The sequence below is a fragment of the Astyanax mexicanus genome, chromosome 7, assembly GCF_023375975.1.
Source record: "Astyanax mexicanus isolate ESR-SI-001 chromosome 7, AstMex3_surface, whole genome shotgun sequence".
Lineage (NCBI taxonomy): Eukaryota > Metazoa > Chordata > Actinopteri > Characiformes > Acestrorhamphidae > Astyanax > Astyanax mexicanus.
Genome location: NC_064414.1, coordinates 32,034,985 through 32,055,135, shown reverse-complemented (window position 1 = coordinate 32,055,135; position 20,151 = coordinate 32,034,985). Strand labels below are relative to the sequence as shown.

Genomic DNA, 20,151 nt, shown 5'->3' with positions numbered 1-20,151 from the left:
GGTATATTTCATTATTTGTTAAATTACAGAGTCTGTGGCCCATGACTTCAAATATATTTCTCCTTCTGGCCCCCAACAAAAAAAACGTTTGGACACCCCTGGCTTAGGGTATCAGTCAGCAATAGTCTGTTGCTGGTTTGTCCCTCCTCAGACCATTTTCGAAAGGTACTCATCACTATTAACCAGGAACACCCCAAAAGCCTTGCTGTTTCAGAGGCAGAGACGTACAGTAAAGAAGCAGAACTACTTCACTACTGTACTTAAGTACTAAAATGCTGTATTTGTATCTACTGGAGCATTATTTTTCTTTCTTCCACTGTTACTTCATTACATATTTCAATAAGTTTAATACTTTTACATTACATCCAATACATTATTATGTGTTGCACTGTTACTCGTAACAATTCTAAAGTGTTTTTCTTTCCAAACCCACAATATCACTGCTAAAGAAGTAGATGCACTGCTCTGTACTGTAGTAGTCAGTTGTAGAATAAACTACTTGCAATACTTAAGTACAAAAAAAAAACTTGAGTACTTACACTTAAGTGTGCAGCTTAAAGAACACTTCAAGTTCTACTCAAATCCCTTTTTTTGATAGAGCACTTGTACTTTTAAGTCTGGAACAGTAATACTTTATACATGTCTGTTCAGAGGTAAACTGAGCTTTTAGTCTTTTTTCTGTATCCAGCACATCCACTCTGACAACTGACTGCTCACTTGTTGTTAAATCACTCTTATTTGCGTCTCCTGTCAGTATATGTGTACATATGGAGACTCTGACAAGGAATTATGAGTTTTAACTTTAAAATAACATAACCTAGCTTTTATTAAATGTCAAATATTAAACTACATATTTGTAGCATATTTTTTATGCTATGGGTTACTTACTTTTAGTGTGTTTGTTTGTGTTCTATATAACAACAGTAGCAGGTTTTCAGCATTTTGTAAGTCAATTAGGCCAAATCTGCTAACTTTTTAACTTTATATTACATTTTTATTTTATTCTAAAAGTGTATTGTGGTACACTTGCTCTCTCACACAGGGTTTAGCTTGTGTTATCACTGCAGATAATGAAGTATGGTGGACAGTTGGCAACTTTCGACTTTAGGGAAGTCCTTTGATGTGCGCTATAAAGAGCCTAGGGGTCACTGACTTAAGTTCTGCCCCTTGTGTTTGCCTTGCTTCTTTAAAGTAACAAAGTAATCATGGAGCAATTACAGCATTAGTGAGCAGTTAAGACCTCAAATAGATAATGCTGTCAGGTATGTAAAGGCATTGCATAATCCTGTTTGAAGTTTTGTAATTGTTTTACGCAAATATAGTTTATGAGTTGTATCCTGGTGTTTTTAGTTTAGTTAATCGATTTTTTTGGAAGATTTTATTATTATTATTATTATTATTATTATTATTATTATTTTTATTGTTTGTGGCAGAGGACTAGAATACGTATAGTGAAGTAAGAATCAATGTCATTACAGTGTGGTCTATTTTCAAGGGATATTTTGCAATTATTAATATTAATTTCACTTATTTTTCACAATATTTCTCATATTATATCCACACTGAGTTGAGGTAAAGCCAAGGTAATTTAAATCATTTTTTTTAATGAAAATATATATATTTGAAACAGAACAAGGTCATTATGAATAGTTCAACATGTCTACAACTCTAGGTCAATCTTTTTTTTATTGTATGTAAATTGTCTCTAAAATTGTCCACCCTGTTGTGCAGCTTGCCATGACGGATGCATGACAGGAAATACAAATGGAAAATAATAAATGAAGTACCTTTTTTACAAGTTTTGAGGGCCAAAAGGCACTATATAAAATTATTTAATATTAAATTCCAATCAGTTTTTATTTAGTTTTTTTGTACACCCTAAGCATAGTTATGTATTTTCTGTCACACTGCAAAAAATAGACAGTGCATAGCTGAAATGGTAGTGTAATTTTGCACACTTTAATCTTTAACTTCATCAAGTGTAGCACCAATCAGACCAGCGCCCAGGACTGTTGACACTAAGGGGAAATCAGAGTCCAGCGGTGCAGCTCTGTGCAGTCCTGGCCATGTGCTGCTGCTACACAGCCAGTCTCTCTGGGGAAGATTAATTAGTGTACACAAATGTGTGTGGATGTGTATACACCAGCGTGTGTTCTGAGATGTTAACATATCACTCAGTTCTCTATCCTTTTCACTGCCAACCACATGGCCCTACACATGGTCATACACGGGCAAACATGTAGGACCACTGAGACGTACACACACATGCAGCACACTCAGACTCCACCGTACAGTTCCACCAACACAGTGATGTGTACCTGTGTCCTTCATAACTCAACTTAACATCCACACACACACACACATATTCATAAGTGTGCACACATACACAGAGAGAGAGAGCTTATACTGGCCATACCAAATCAATCAAAAACAGGTGTCTTCATAGCTTGCATTCTTCCCGAATACAAAAGTGGTTTGACCTGAGCAGTTCTTTGTAAAACATACCCTATCAAACCAGAGTCTTTGTGTAATGCTTTGTTTATAAACGTGAGCATACTTGGGTTTGTATGACATGCAGTGTGCACTTCAGACTACCACAGGCATAGCAGGACTATTGAAACCATATTTTCACTCTAGCTGTGTTTGCATCAGGGTTGGTTTGCATAAGAGTTAGTTTGGGTCCAAGCGCTCAGTGTTACTTTTTTGTCCCGTCACTAATATTGGAGCAAAACAAAATCCAAAAAGGATGGAAATGCTTTAAGTGCTCTCACAAGCATTTAAAATGAGAAATGTTTTAATTTTTTTTTAAGTTTTGAAACAAAAATTGTTGATAATATCTGAATATTGGCAACAATATTTTCTGTTCACCTCAAGGACAAAACGCATAGCTAAATGGGACTGTGTATTAGCAAGAACCCGTTACTCAAAGGGTGCATTTCATAATACAGGGGTTAGGACTCAATATATCACAATATATGCATTGCAATATATTGCAATATTATAAACAAGGTGAAAACTGTCATAGTAGAAAATCACACATATATTTTTTACTTTTTCTGCAATCAGGCCAGTATGATTTGCTGTCTAGTGGGTAGGCTTTTATTACAAAACTAAAGGAACCACCAATCTTTTCATGAAAACTATGAATTGAAAATCAGTACTGTTTTTTTAATCGATACAGTACTGCAAAACAAAATATAATGATACTTTGATATATCGATATTTTTGACAAACCCCTATAGCTATGTAGCTAAAATGTTTCAAAATCCTAATTAAATATATATGGAATAATATGGAAAGCATTCCATATTATTCCATGGTAATATATGGAAAGCATTGGTATACCTTTTTTATACTAACATGCATTAAGACTGCAGGCATAGCCTAGCATACAGTGGTGGATAGTACAAGTATGTAACATTTCTAAATCTTTTGTTTACTTTAGTAAGTCATCTACAAAATTTGTTGTTGCTTTTGTCATGATACATGTCAAAGCAAAGAAGCACAAAGTAAGCACACCAATCAGGGTACAGTGCACACTTAGTTTGTACTTGTTTTGCCCTGTTAGACAGTAGCTACTGAGTGCAAGCATATGATTTAACTTCAAGTTCAACAGTGTAATAAATTATGAACTATATGTAAAACATAGGGAATATAGGGAGGGAATATAGTAAAATAAATTCAATTTTGAACTTGTTTACCTTCAATGTTGTGTTTATTATAATTTTATAGACTCCAGTGTTAGATTAATTAATGACATTATATTAAATATAGATTAATGAACAAAGAGTTACTACAAAAGTAATATTTAATAAACATAACTTTCTTTTTTTGTTGTAACAGAAAACAGTGCATTGTGATTTATATTTTACTGACATAAATAAAATAATTTCAAGTTAAAATGATTCTTTTGGGACTTTTTTATGCACTCATTGTTTTTTCTTAAGAGTAGACATCGTGGAAGTTGTGTGGCTATGGAAATGCTTTGCTTTGAACTTTTTTTGGGGGGGTTTGAATATACAGTTCCTGATCGTTGCTGTAGGTAATCACTAGACATAAATGGAAATGCTCTGGCTCAGAAATGAGCCGTAGCACTCTGGTACAGTCCTGCTTGTTATGGAAGTCTTATGTCTGTGATCAGATAGCTACTCTGACAATATCCAGACCCCTCTCTTTCCATTGCGTTGGCCTGTGGGATTCAGTGCATTTAGCTCTTTCTAGTCTCAGCTTTACAGCTGCTACTGAACTCAAATGTTCAGTTACCCAGTTTAAGGAAAGTTCAGACACCTTTAATATTAATATGTCCATATAGCATAGACCACACAGCATAAATCTTACATATTGCGTTCTTAACTGGCTGCGCTTTGAAATAAAGATACTATAGAGCAATATTGCCAGGGCGAATTAGCTGTTACAGGATTTGAAATGCTGTGAAGTGAGAGAACAATTAGAGGTTAAGATTAATTTAAAAAATAACTTCTATCAACTTCTGTGGTCTTGGGAATTTGACTGTGCATATCGGTAAACCCCATTGCACATCAGCATTGCATTCTAATTCAATTACTAAAAAAACACAAAAGACTGACAGGAGACCAGCTAACCATGTAAGCAAAACATCAAGGTTGTCCAAAAACAATATTATTTTCCAATATTTCCAAGGACTCTTGGCTTTTTGACACTTCATTTTGTAATTTGTCATTTATCTCAATTATTCTACAGTTCACTTCAGCTATCACACTGTGATATTACTGGGAAGAGAGAGAGTGTGAGAGAGAGAGAGAGAGAGAGAGAGAGAGTAAAAGGAGAGAGAAAGAAAAAGAGAGTGAGAGAGGAGGGAGACTGATTTGGCCTATCTGGAAACACTTTGAGTCTGCTCTAAATGTGAACCAGAGTTGTGTTCCCTACTCCCTATATTGCCATGTCTGGCCCTCTCTGCACAGAGCCCTAAGGAGCCTGGGTGCTGTTCGCAGTGTAATTACTATACTTTAGCAACATGGAACTGATCACAGTTGGCTGCTCTTAGGACTAGTAGCTGTTCCTTTATTGTGATTACCACTGAGAGAAAGACACACTGTTAGAGGGAGTCAAATAACATGCCGGGTTTGGAAGCGTGTGCATGTGAGAGACATTCGATGACAGTTTATTACACAACTGGAATATTTCAGGCTGGATTAATACATGTACAGTCAGTGATGTTGTGTGTGATATTGAAATCATTTCAAAATGCAAATCATGCCCTTTTTTCTCCACCTATCCCTGTGTCGTGTGTAACTTTATAAACATCACAATAATTTGGGCTGCTGATTGTTACCATTAGATGTGTGTTGGGCACGGGTCCAGCTTCCTCAACAGTGACAGCTCTTGTGCAAGAGTCTGCTCGAGGAAAGGAGGCCCTGGATTCTCTCAGTCTCTGGCCCACATCTGGTTCTGCTTCTTTTTCTGCCCTGACAGCATGGCCCTGCTTTCCATCCACCTGCCTTTGATACGGTTTTATCTCAATCAGCTCACTGTGCTAAAGGCTGCAGCTACTCAGACACAGCAAGGTGGGCTTCTCTGCGAGGTCTGATACCTACTAGAGAGAGAGAAAAAAAATATCTAATTAAGGTTTTTGGCCCAGTTTCCTTCATAAAACCTTTTTTCGACAAAAAAAAAGAAAGATATTTTTATGCTTTGATGCTTTGGAGGCTCCGTCCATGGCTTAATTTGCAATGTTAAAAAAAAACAAATCCATAAAATGCCTGTCATTAGTTTGCTTGTTTCTTGATTTAATTAAATAAGTTCTTGTCCTCATTAAATGTTTAGGGTTTTGTTCCCAATTAAGTGATGCATTAGACCATTTAAAGACTTGAACCATTTAAAGTGCTTTGAAGGAAAGTGTTACGTTATGCTTTGAATTAGGCCGTCCGCTAAATTATGAAATAGTCACCCATTATTATTGGTGTGGCAAGTGTGTTTTAAGTTGTCTCGAAAGCTTTAAAGTTTCCTACCCTATAAAAGCAGGAATTTAGTAGTCCTGTTAATGTGCACATCTGGAGAGGGAATTTGTCTGACTTTATTTGGGTTAAATGTGACTGTATATTAAAGATATGTCTGTTAGCTGGATGCACGCTTGTCTAGCACTAATCTGTTTGTCTCTTTTGTGATCTGCACTGTCCCTCTGTGGCTTTACTATGGGCCTACTCATAAAACGCAGAGGTTCTGGTCAGACTTTTCCCATTTTACAATCACATAAATACTAACAGAGTCCATGTGATTGGTAGACATATGTCATTTTGTGTGTAACAGACTGAGGATTTGTGATTGTGTGATTTGAAATTTCTGTACTTTTCAGTTTCCCTTCAGCAGTCAGACATTGTGTAAATTCTTTAGCTCATCCTTGATCAGAGGCATATTGACCATGAGCTTAATAGAATTATGCCCATGAGTAAATACAGCGACCTTGAAATTCAACGCCGCTGGTACATCACACACAGGTTCGAGCTTCTCTTAAATCCCTCTGGGCCATGTGAGACGTCTCAGCTGCTTCTTTTTAAACACAGGAAATGAAGTCAAAGGGCACTGAAATATTTGTGTTTATTGTCACTGCTCTTAACCGATAGGATTTCAAAACATAACCAGTGACCATACCAAGGATGAGGCCCAATTATTATAACCCATCCTGGGGTTTTCCCCCTAAAAGGCTTTTGTACACTACCACTACACTGTTTGTCTTGTGCTCTGCTGGATATTTTAGCCTATGGGTTTTCATATCCATATAGCTGTGCAGTCTCTGCTTTCTCACCAACAGGGGTAAAAAAATATTGATATGTTAAAGTATTGCCATATTTCCTTTTGCAAAACTGTATACATTATATTGATATTATACAAAATATTGATTTTTAATTATTTATTTATATGAAAGACGATCTCAGACAGTGTTTTATTAGAAAATGTATCTTTTACTCAGATTTTATAAATGACTGGAAGCATATTTCATACTTTGATAGTTTTCTTAAAATGTCATTTAAACAATGTTTGCAGATATATTCCATTGCTTTTAGTATCGCCATATATTGTGATATACTGAATCGTAACCCTTGTACTGTGATACATATCGTATTGCCAATACACAGCCCTAGTCACTAAGGATATTTGAATATAAGGATTAATAGTACAATTACATTTAAAACTGCATTTATAGAAGTGATATTTTTACATATTTTAAAAGAAATTTAAAGTGCCAAAGTTACAACTGTGTCTCGCTTTTTCCCAGCCAGGTCTTTAGACAAACTGTATAATTTTGCTGACTGCGCTGGACTGCATCTGATATTTGGGCTCAATGCCCTGCACCGAAATCCTGACAACTCATGGAACGCCTCCAGTGCCCTGAGTCTGCTGAAGTACAGCGCTGGCAAGAAATATAATATTTCCTGGGAGCTGGGCAATGGTGAGTCTGTTTATAATACCTACTGGGCTGTCTCACACTGAGACTGTGTTTATGCTACATGTAATTTTTGTAATTTCAGTTTTTTTAGCTTGTTTACAATTATTTTTTTAGCTTAGACAAAAATAAGAAATAAGAACAAACAGCACCATTTAAACTTACACTATATTTTCAAAAGTATCCCTCATCCATTGACATCTTTGACCTCAGGTTCCAATCATTTTCATGGCCACAGCTGTAAAAACCCACAACCCAACAGTGGTGTGCAGTGAGGCACTTCTAACCCTGAAGAGAAGGGGTGACAAATAATGACATCATTTTTAATCAGGAAATATATATCATAGATATTGTAAGTGTAAGGATTTGTTTTATAAATTAGCTAAAAAAAAACTAATTCAAAACATTAGTCATTGTTTTTCAGTTGCTACAGGACTCTTATCTGACTGACAGCGGTTTTAACCAATCTTTTTAAAATGGCTTCTGCCCCCGCGTGTCTGCGTGACCATTCTCCTGATTCTGAGAAGGGTATAGTAATGAGTCTATTAGCAAAGTCGAAGGACAGTCTAACCAATCAGATTCATGATTTTCACTACGGGGGCGGGGCCATTGCTGTCTAACCCCTTCTCAGCTCTGAGTTGAAGAGGCTACAGTTGCTTAGTGTAAAACGGGGCGCCTGCTAGGTTAGTTCAACAGTTAGCAAACTATCATGGAGTTGCAACAGTAAATGAGACAAATATTGTGTCATATCATATTAAAAGGCCTTTTTAAAGGCTCTCCTTCAATGAGAAACTAATTCACAATAATAGGTGGCCTGACTGGTGAGTTTCTGTTGAACGGTTGTACTTGTAGGCAAGTTAAGCATTTATTGTTGGGTCTATTTTATACTTTTGTAGTTTGTAGCTGTATTTGTGGGCTGTTGATGTGTATTAAGTTAATATAACTAAGTCAAGACAGAGAATATGTAGTTATTGTAATATATATCTATGTATTCGGTCGGCCAGCGCCAGGGTTTGGGGTATGGGCAGGTGGTTGCAGAAGGGGTACCCACTATATTCACTGCACACCACTACTAACTTCTACTAACAGTAAATTTCAGCATGGTACTGTGATAGAAGTCAAGCTGTTAAATTTTCTCACTTCTAAATATTCCACAGCCAACTGTCAGTGATATTATAACAAATTAAAAGCAACTGAGAACAAAAGCAAATCACTCTGTCAACGTAAAATAAAAAGAGTGGGGTCAGCAGATGCCGAGGAGCTTTGTGCAGAGTGATTACCAACTCAATCACAACAGACCTCCAAACTTCACATAACCTTCAGATTACCTCTAGAACAAAAGAGCATAGAGAGCTCCATGAAATGGGTTTCCAAAGCCAATCAACTCCATCCAAGCCTCACATCACCAAACACAAGGGGAGGGGATACGTCTGAAAATATATTGTATTAAATAGGCTGACTATTGTTTCTTTTAAATTTATGTTCAAGGAAGTCACTAACCATGCAGACAAAAAAAAATAAATAAACAAAAGTTTAATTAAACTATTTTTTAAGAATCACAACCAGCATAGCTCAGTATAAACATCATATATAACATACCCTTTTTATAGGAAAAGTAAAAAATATATATGAAAATCACTGCCAAATTACCCTCTAGCAGGCTCAATATGTATATCAAATCAATAAAATATATGCAAATTAATAAAATGCATATACCATATACCTGTATACCAGCACTGTTCCAGTCAGTTTGAGACTGTAGTTCTGAAGCATTGTCCAAAAGAGCACGCCTATATTCACACTTGGCTCAAACTGAACTGAATTGTTAAGAGGTGTGAAAAAGACTCACTCATGTGGTTTCTGACACTGTACCATATGCCATTATTTATTTAAAAATGGAAAACATAATTTGCACAGCTAAAAAGGAACACAGTAGATGTGGTCATCTCAAAGTATGACCCCTGCCTACTGTTTCATCTGTTGATAGATACTAGTACATTTAGATAGATGTGATTCTGTTAATGTGATTTTTGGCCATCACTTTAAGTGAACTGAACAGACATTCTCTCACTGCTCTACAATTCTTGTGAGCTCTGGAAATCATTACTGAAAGTTGGGTGGACGGATTCATCCAGTTGTGTGAAATGTGTCAATGGAGGCCAAAACCTTTAGTGTTTGTGTGAATTACTTCGTGCAGTATTGCATCTTTCTTCTTATATTTGAAGGCATTTCTTACTGAAAAAGACTAAGCATAAAGCAATTTAATATAATATACATGATGTCTGAAATCATACATAATAGAAAACACCCTTACCGTATTTAGAAATGCATTTCTTATAGAGATCAATCTGATATAGGTCAAAAAAATTAATGGGTCTATAAAGATAAAGTGTTCCCTAGCAAAGAACAAAGAGTTCTCAATAACAGTGATCATAAAAATGGGCCAGGATACCATATTATATCATATCATATCATATCATAGTGTCAGTTTGTAAAGAGACTAAAATAAAATGTTGAAATCACTGTTCTTTAAATTTTGGCCCCACTCTGACTTGACTCAGGCCCAGCCCTGTGTCAACACTAATTCTTATAGCCCAGTTTGAAGCTAAGTCTTCTTTCACATCCTCTCACTTATCACTGACCAACATGCTTACTACACAGTGCTACATTGAGATTTTGAAATGATTCCATTAATAAAAAAATATATACATCAAGTAAAATGTTTTATAATATTGACAATATACTTTTTAAAGCATACTGAGGATGCTTAATGAACATTGAACCAGTTTCACCAGCTGTAGGCCAGTTTAATTAGATGAAGGACAGGGCAATTTGAATAAAAAACTTTGTACTAAATCTTCAAATGGTGGTTTTTTAAGTATCTGTTGGTGCTGATGCTGATTGTCTATGGTCATGTGTATTGAGATAAATATTACGTATTGAGATGTATTGAGAAATGTTTTTAAATATTGGATATTAGAATTTTATCATATTGCCTGCAAACACATTAAGATAAGGGTTTTAAACCTCTAAAAGATTATTGACATTCACAAAAAATCTATAACACTCAGTAACACTGAGTTAAAAAACTAATAATCACAATGACTAATCAGTCTACTCAGGCTTTAATTTAGAACACTGCACCATCAGAAATTTAAATTGAAATAATATTGCATTGTTATTAACATGAAAAAATATATTTATAGTATATTTATAGTGTGTTTTTATAGTAACATTTAGGGATCATTTTGCTTATAACGATTTATTTTTATAAACGTGCGTTAAAGTGTATGTGCATGACAAGATACAGTAATATATTAAATGCTTTAAAAAAGAAATGGCACTAAATTTTATCATATAGATTGTAGGGCTCTAAATAAACAAGCTATCCTGAAGACATTATGTTATAGTCTGTTGGCGGTTCTTTTATATATAGCCTAAATATAACATTCAGTTCACAACTCATATATTTCTAATTAATTTAGTTACATTTTTGTGTTGTGTTTGTTTTGTCTTGTAGAGCCCAACAGTTACCGTACCATGGTAGCCAGATCAGTCAACAGCACTCGACTGGCCCAAGACCACATTCTACTGAAGAAACTACTGCAGTCTATACACTATTACAGCCGTGCCCATCTCTACGGACCCAACATTGGCCGTCCTCGCAAAAACGCTATCCTGCTACTGGATGGGTGAGTGTCTGTGGCAGGTTTGTGATTTACTCTTGGGAACTGTATAGACTTTAACAGGGATATGCATTTCATTATCATTTATGATGCAGTTATGATGCTTCAGTGGCTTCATATTCAATCTTGCCCTCATTCACCTTGGCCATATGGTATTCTCCTCAAAGCAAATAGTTTGTGCAGATGGTTGGCTTCTTTTTTCAATTAGAGCATAACTAGTTTGCAAAATATGCCAGAAGCATGTTTCAATAAAATATTTATTTTTGTAGTTCTGTAAAAGCAACATAATTATTTGTGTCTGAGGACATTAGGCTGTTGTTTAGTTCCTTCTTCAGCTAGTGTCAGTTTAGTGTCAGAATGAAATTATGATGTATTGTAAAAAGTCAGCTTACAATGCTACTCAGAAGGAAAGGAGAACAATTAATTATTTAAAATGTTTCTGATTTGGGCAATATTTATTGAGCTACACATACAGACATATTGTGCAATGCAGTGTGCAAAGCATCTGGTCATTGCATATACACTGTGTTTTCAAGGCAAGCTTTTGAGATGGCAGGAGTATGCGAGCAAACAGTGTCCAGCTGAAATTGTGTGTGCATACTGAATAGGTACGACTATTGGCTGCAGGGTCTTATTAACGTAACACTGGGCTGTCAGAGATTAACAAAGTTGATCAGGCATCATACAAAATTGCACCCCACACCATGTGATCAAAGGAAGGACAACTGTTAAACATGCAACAGGGACATGAGTGCACAAGTCTCATTTATGCTTCTGAAGAGCAAAGGCCAAGCTAACTGATCTCCCACAAGCATATGCACATCAGAAATACAGTGTGTACTGATCTTCATCTAAGTCACTTCTGATCTTTATCTAAGTCACAACAATAGACAAACACAGTCTGCTTAAACTAATATCACACAAAAACAGGCAACATGTTAACATTCACAGTGCAGGGTGGGAAAAGTATGTGAACCTATGGATTTAATTTAATAACTGGTTGACCCTCCTTTGGCAGCAAAAACCTCAACCAAACGTTTCCTGTAGTTGCAGATCAGACCTGCACAACAGTCAGAAGGAATTTTGGAGCATTCCTCTTTACAAAACTGTTTCAGATTAGCAATATTTTTAGGATATCTGGTGTGAATCGCTCTCTTAAGGTCATGAGGCCACAGCATCTCAATTGGGTTGAGGTCAGGGCTCTCCAGAAGGCCTATTTTCTTATGTTGAAGCCATTCAGTTATTGATTTACTTCTATGTTTTGGGTCGTTGTCCTGTTGCATCATCTATCCTCTGTTGAGCTTCAGTTGGCAAACAGATGGTCTTAAGTTTTCCTACAAATTGTCTTGGTAAACTTGGGAATTCATTTTTCCGTTGATGATGCCAATCAAACCATGATGCCCCCTCCACCATGTTTCACAGTTGGGATGAGGTTTTGATAATGGTGTGCTGTGCATTTTTTCTCCACACATAGTGTTCTGTGTTCCTTCCAAACTACTCAATTTTGGTTTCATCTGTGCACAGTATATTTAGCCAGTAGTGCTGTGGAACATCCAGGTGCTCTTTTTCAAACTTCAAACGTGCAGCAATGATTTTTTTGGACAATAGTGGCTTCCTCCATGGTGTCCTCCCATGAACTTCATTCTTGATTAATGTTTTCTTATTGTAGATTTGTCAACAAAAATGTTAGCATGTGCCAGATATTTCTGTAAGTCTTTAGCTGACACTAAAATTTAAAGGAACAATTTATGTAATTGATTGGCCAGTTAGCACCACACCTACCCAATATTACAAATCTAGGACTGGATCTTGGATTAAAGTCAAAGATGTAAAAGAGTTATTTGAGTAATGTCAACATAAATTAAATACAGTTGACTTAATTCCCTTTAGTAGTTTGTACTTAATTCTTATTCTTATTTAAGCTAAAATAATTTTAGGTTTTTAACACTTAAATGATTCAAGTCATCTTGCTTTACATTTAAATTGCATTAATGCCAATTCAAATTCTTCTTTTTAAGTGCACGACCTACAATACAGGCCAAAAGTTTGGACACATCTTCTCATTTAATGTGTTTTTTTTATTTTCATGACTATTTACATTGTAGATTCTCACTGAAGGCATCAAAACTATGAATGAACACATGTGGAGTTTTATGTACTTAAAAAAATGACCTGGCCTCCACAGTCACCGGACCTGAACCCAGTCGAGATGGTTTGGGGTGAGCTGGACCACAGAGTGAAGGCAAAGGGACCAACAAGTGATAAACACCTGTGGGAACCCCTTCAAAACTGTTGGAAAACCATTTCAGGTGACCACCTCTTAAAGCTCATTGAGAGAATGATGCCAAGAGTGTGCAAAGCAGTAATCAGAGCAAAGGGTGGCTATTTTGAAGAAACTAGAATATAATTTTTTTTTAGTTATTTCACCTTTTTTTTTGTTAAGTATAAAACTCCACATGTGTTTATTCATAGTTTTGATGCCTTCAGTGAGAATCTACAATGTAAATAGTCATGAAAATAAAGAAAACACATTAAAAAGAAAAGGTGTTTCCAAACTTTTGGCCTGTACTGTACCTAAACATTGTTGCAGACCACCATTGTTGTACACTGCTTCCTGGCATTGGTATTCCTTAATACAAAACAGTAACCTTAAATTGTCCAGGAATGGTTTGAGGATCATGAAGAAAAGATCTAGTGTTGAATTGGCCTACAAACTCCTCAGATCCAAATCCGATGAAGCTTCTTTGGGATGTACTGTGTAAACAAGTCCAATCCACGGAGGCCCGACCTCACAACTCACAGGACTTAAAGGATCTGCTGCTAATGTCTTCATGCCAGATACCACAAGACATCTACAGAGATCTTGAACCCATACCTTGATAGGTCAGAGCTATTTTGGTTCAAACACAATGTGGCTGATGTCCGGATAAACCCCGCTAACATCTCTTTAGTTCAGGATTGAACACCTCGCTGTGTATTGGATGGTGAGATTTTGGTGAGAATTTGGTGTGTTTCAGGTCAGACAGTTAAACAGTTAACTTTTAAGATAAGCAACAAGCTAGTAATGTACATACATAACTCCAGCGGCACGTATAAGACAAGGCCTGAACCCCCTGAACCTGAACAGTTTACCTGAAGAACCGTTTTACTGGGTCTGTCCATGGGCTTTTAGACGCCCAGCATGTGTCTGTCTAGGAAGATTATATTTCATGCCTTCGTCTACCTGTTCAAAGCAAGGCACCATGTGACAATTCTGCTTCGCTAAAGGTCCTTTAGACCCATGCCTGCTATAGTTGTTTAAGTCCTGTTTGGATTCTGAATAAAAGATTCATAAATGTTGGACTCTGTCTCAGACTCACACAGCGGGTATTTGAGAAAGCTATTTTTCTGTGTTTCTTGACCCTGGATTGCTGGAAAGATCTGCCTTTCCGAACAGCGGGAGCTCACATGTGCAAAATGATGTACTAAAAGATGCATCCCACAGATATATTGCTGGTAAAATGAAGAGCCGTTTTGGAGCAGAACACTGACAACAGGAATGTCCACATAAATTAACATTTATTTGCTAGTGTTAAACTACAGCATTGAATGATTCGTCATGCTTTAAACACTTTAAACAAAGTTAATTTAATCATGGACAGTGATTCCACATAACTGAATTATCTTTTTTTTTTTTCAACATGAAAATATATTGTTTTTGAATATGCCCAAAATTCTTTTGTAACAAGAACATAAATAAATGTGGTCAAATTAACTCAACATTCACCTAAACCTTTATTTAAAAATATTTCAATGTAACATATTGAAAATATACTTCCTGTGCCAAATTAGTTTTAGCTGTTAATCCAACTAAACTTGGTGTTGGATTGGGTGTCAGAAATAAGCAGAAAATCTATATATTTATTCAGTTACTATCACAGTCTTTACTTATTGTCTGCATTAACAATGACCATTTCAAACAAATACAGCATAACCCTGCATTAGTACAGGAGTGGTCACTAGGGGTGGGCGATATAACCCTAAAATAAAATCACAATATTTCATGGTATTTTCACAATAACAATACTCTTGGTGATATGACCAAAACAGTTAAAAATATATATTTTAAGAATTATACTACTGCAACAAAATGAGAATTAAATTGTATTTTATTTTATTGCACACAATATGATATGACACACCCCTAACTGAGATATTTAAAAATAAAAGAATTGTATGAGATTTGTAACAGAAGTAAATAATCCAGAATGTCATGATACTAATAACGCACTCCATATATCTTCATATTAAAGGATTAAAGTAAAATAAATTATACTGGACAGATATAAGCTGTCTCTATTAGATATTTAATGGGGAATGAGAACAGTGTTTATTTAGTTTTTTACTAAAAACAGCAAAAACGTAGTACCCTAATGTGATAATTAGATGTTGGTGAGATTTCAGGGTATAATATTGTTCACAATATTCAAAAATGTTGGCGATATTATTGCGTACGATACGATATGGCACACTCCTAATGGTCACTTTAGCATTCAGCCAAAAACCACACTGAGCAGCAGAGTAAGGGGTAACTTGCTCTTGCTGCCTTCAACACTATGACCAACTTCCAGGCACAAAAGCATAAATTACACATAACCAGATAGAAGAAGGTAGCCAGGGGGTGGAATACACATTAATAGTGAGCAAGGGGGATAAAATTGGCATCACGCAAATAAATGTTGCCACAGTGCGAGAATTACTCATCAAGGTTTCACTGCCCAAACATACGGCAATTAAATTCACCACCAGACCCAGAAATGGACTCTCAAATCCCAAACCATCAGTACCCAATGGAATTGGTTGTGGGCATAGTCATGCCAGATCATACCATGTATGCTGAAGTATGAATGCCCATTAATTTAGGTTGTCTACAAGAAATAATGTAAGTAATGCTAAAAGCTTATTTATTTGGCAGATTTGATGCAAAATGTTATTAGTCTGTGTGTCTTACCAGCATATTTTTCTTATGTAAAACCAACAGCCATTCGAAAATGATTCAGATTAAGCTTAATATTGCTAAGTCATTTCTATTACAAAGCTAATTTGCTGAGAAGCTTTTATCTTACATTATACTCTTTAGTTATTTACATATAAAATCTAATCTATAAGTCTTTCTGCGAGATCAGTGGATTCATAATTATAATGGATTAAAAAGGCACTCCTGTGAGACTTCTGTAACTCTGGCTGCCGACTACACTTTCCACAATGCTGGCTTCCACAATACAGAGTCAAGGCAGTGTTGCAATCTTTGTCTCATTACTGGTCATCATCATTCCTGCTGTTGGCAAGTTCCTAAGCTTATTAAGCTTCCCATTTTCCAAGTCAGAGGTCAGGTGCTGTACTAAGCTACTTATTGTGTTATGTTCTATGCTAAAGGGTGACAGTGGATCTCTCATCAATACATATAAACACTGCTAAATACAACGTAGCTTGACATTGAGCGATTGTACAACAATTAATAATGATAATGATTAATAGAAATCCATTTCTGTATTTCAGGTCTGCAACACGTTCCAAAAACAACTGGGACAGGGACAGTTTAGAGCTAGTAATTAGGTAAAATTAACCAAAAAGCTTAATAATGATGTGATTTCAAACAGCTTTTTGATTTGGTACAAAATCAGTATCCAGGAAAGGCAAAGTATTTGAAATGCAAAAATGCACACTTCTGTAATGCAGAATTAATTCAGAAAAGTACATTAAGATCCTACAGCAACATATGCTGCTTTTAAGACCACATCTTTTTCAGGGATGTCAATGCATTTGTCAAGATGACAATGCAAAACCACATGCTGCACACAAAACAAACAAATTACAAAGGCATGGCTGTGAAAAAAGAGTTTTAATGAAAAATGTGAAAATGACATGGCGAACACCTTAAGATGTGTAATAGGAAGAATGGGACAAAATAACACCTGAAACATTTGGTATCCTCAGTGGCTAAACCCCTTTTAATTTGTTGTGAGAAGGAATTGCAACATTAGAACGTGGGGAAACCTTTTTTTGGAATGTGTTGTAGGTCTGAAATGCAGGAATGTACTGTTTGTATGTTAAAAAATGAAATGTTTTAAAAAGTAGAGCTGCCAAAATAAGAAATATCTTGGGTTTAGGCTTTTGACAGTGAAATAAAAGTCAAAGCAAATGCAAGAACACTGTTTTTTTCTCATACTGTCCCAACTTAATGGGGGTCTAATTTGTGGCTGTACCTAAAAGTTCCTTAATTCTCATGCACATGCTTATGCTTTAAGTGTTCATTCTTTGTTAATTCTGTGTATCACTGCCTGTCTGTATCGTGGTGGACATAGCAATCCATGTTTATGTTGCTCCCAGTGGGCTGTTATTACTGGGGCTTATTGCACCAATGAAATTCTCTGTCAGCTAAATAAAGTGTCACTCGATTTATGATGTGGCTGAGCAATGCTCCACCTGCATCATCCTCACTCTCCAAGGCAAGAAGTTCCCACTCTTCTCCCTCTCACTCTTAATTCCTTTGCATAATAGTGTCTTGCCCACCAATTGCAGTTAATATAGGATTTATACCTATAATAGTTTACCTATAGTTTTCTTCAAATCTAGAACACTCAGTTTTATTTAGTACAAAACACTAATCTTGCTTTGCTTATATAATGCGCATTTGTCTCTAGCTTTATTTAAAATGATGTGTAAATTACAGTGGAATCAGCCAAAACAAACTAGTTGACCTGTGCTATTTAGGTAGTATTGTAGTGCCAAGAAGGAACTTATTATAACACCAACTGTGCTGTCTTTGTGTTTTTTTTATGGAGACCCTGGCCTTATTCTCATCTCATTATAAAGTTGTCAGATGGGTTCTACTGGCATCTACACAGCCAAGTCATCTGTGTTATTCTATATTGAAAATTGATTGTTTATACTGATAAACTCATCAGCTTCTCAATTCAAAATCATTGAGACGGGATTAGTTTCTCAGGGGGACATCCATGAAAAATGTTTCACACTTCTACTCAGTAATAAAACTCCTGAGTTTTTTGGCTTTCTTGGTCACGTGACATTGCTTTCAGTAGCTTCTCAATTTCCACTCACTGTTGTGTTTACATGGTTGGAAATGCGCACCCAAAGTGTAATTTCAGTGCGTGGCAGTGGACAAATAGCTATTTTATCAAACCAGAGGTGTTGAAACTTAAAGATGTGCATCTGGACGGGACTAAAATTACCAGAGGACCACGGAGTTCAGCAAAAAACAGTAGGTAAATTAGCCTGTAATCAGAAGAGGTCTGAGAAACTAATCCTGCCTGAATAGGGTTTTAGACACAACATTTTTTTCAGTTTCTCCCAATATTTACCTAATATGATCAATAATATGACCCAATAATGACCAACAAATCTGTGTGTGGAGGCACTCTGGTCAGCACCAAGATCCACGGTTTGTTGTCATGCATCACATGCCCAGAAGCCCTTGGTGTGTGCTTCATGGTGTGTGTGCAATTTCATACAATGCCAGGTCACTATTGGTCTCCATTACAGGCACTTCGACAACCAAAAGTAACGTTAATAAGGTCCTGCAACCCGTGTCCCGACCAGTGTACTATTCCAGGACAATGCTCGTCCGTATGCTGCTGACATCTCAAGGGATTGCCTCCCTTGAGACACAGATACTATGCCATAGTCAGCTGCATTGTCAGACTTATCTCCAATTTAAAATGTGTGGGATGTTATTGGACGCTCTATCAGCACTCAACCCTTACTGCAAAATCTGCAGGAACTGTAGGAATATTATTGCAGGACATCATTAGGAACCTCTACAACTTTAATGCCTAGACATCTAGCATTTTACGCCTGTGTTTAGCATGCATTACACACTATGTCTGTATGTGTAGCTTCAAATATGAACAAGAGTTGTTAGTTGCCCAATTCAGTCTAAATTTTCATTTGTCATTTATTGTTCCCGGTAACCTTTACCTTCTTTCAGGATATCTTTGCAATCCGACATTTCCTTCTGGGTGCAACCATTTTTGAAACAATTTTTTTGACAATAAATGCATTTCAGATAAGAATACTAGAATGATTTCATTAATTCTAACATTGGTCTTTAAGCATTTGAGGTCTGTTTGGTTGAGAGTATTGTTTCAAGGCTTCAGAATGCTGATTCCAATTTATTTGAAGGGTAATGTAAATACCTCAGCATCTGATGTGCCTGTATTTTCCGAGTTGTTTGTGTTTTTGTGCAGCTGACCACAACTTTGAAATGTGGGATAATGAGGCCAGTTGGAGACAGTGAGTGGCTGCTAATTGGTTATGGTACAGACATGACTGACCCTCGCATAAATATGTCATTGCTTAACCAAAGCTCCCTCGCACAAGCAATCAGTGGTTGACAGCAGGCCCCGTCTGCACCTTCTTTGCACACTCTGAGTCTATTACGAATGATGAGAGTAAGTAAAGAAGAAAAGACAAGAAAAGAAAAGAAAGATGGAGGAAAATGTGCACATGCGTAGCAGTACTGACTTTTACAAGATGGGGAAAACAAGTCCATTCGACGAAATTCACCGTGATGTTCAGACCGTGCTCTGAAATTAAAAAAAACGTTAAAGACTCTCCAAGGAAAAGCTTGGACAGATCAGGGGCCTTAACTTTATCTGATTTTTTGAGGCCTGCCAGATTCTTGGCATCCGAGCCTCTTTATGGTACGATTGCTTCTTCTGTACCTCACTACTCTCCTTCCATGTAGTTTGTCTGCTTCGGTTGTTAAGAGCTATGGTGGAACTTTGGCCGACTCGAATGAAAATTTGACTGATAACCACAAGTGCCTTGTCAACGGTCTTCCTCCGAAAGAGACGCCACCCCTTGCTGCTACCAGTCTGAGTTCAGATGGAAATGATAAATTGAGTCAGAGCTCTGCAGACAGAGAGGTCTGCTGTGCTGGGAGGTGCTGGGGGTGGGGATAAGGGGGTGGGATAGAGTTTTAGGAAGAAACGGTATGGGAACAGTTTTACTGCACAGATCACACTTTCGCTTTTCCTTCACCAG

General features: G+C 36.5%; 1 protein-coding gene across 1 annotated transcript in view; it reads left to right on the top strand.

Annotated features, from left to right (window-relative positions):
• hpse2 (heparanase 2) overlaps nt 1-20,151 on the top strand; it is a 71,490-nt gene that overhangs the window by 17,976 nt on the left and 33,363 nt on the right. The window contains exons 4-5 of the mRNA XM_007240373.4: nt 7,253-7,426; nt 10,941-11,112. Of these exons, the coding sequence (XP_007240435.3) occupies nt 7,253-7,426; nt 10,941-11,112 (346 nt within the window). The remainder of the gene's footprint in view (nt 1-7,252; nt 7,427-10,940; nt 11,113-20,151) is intronic.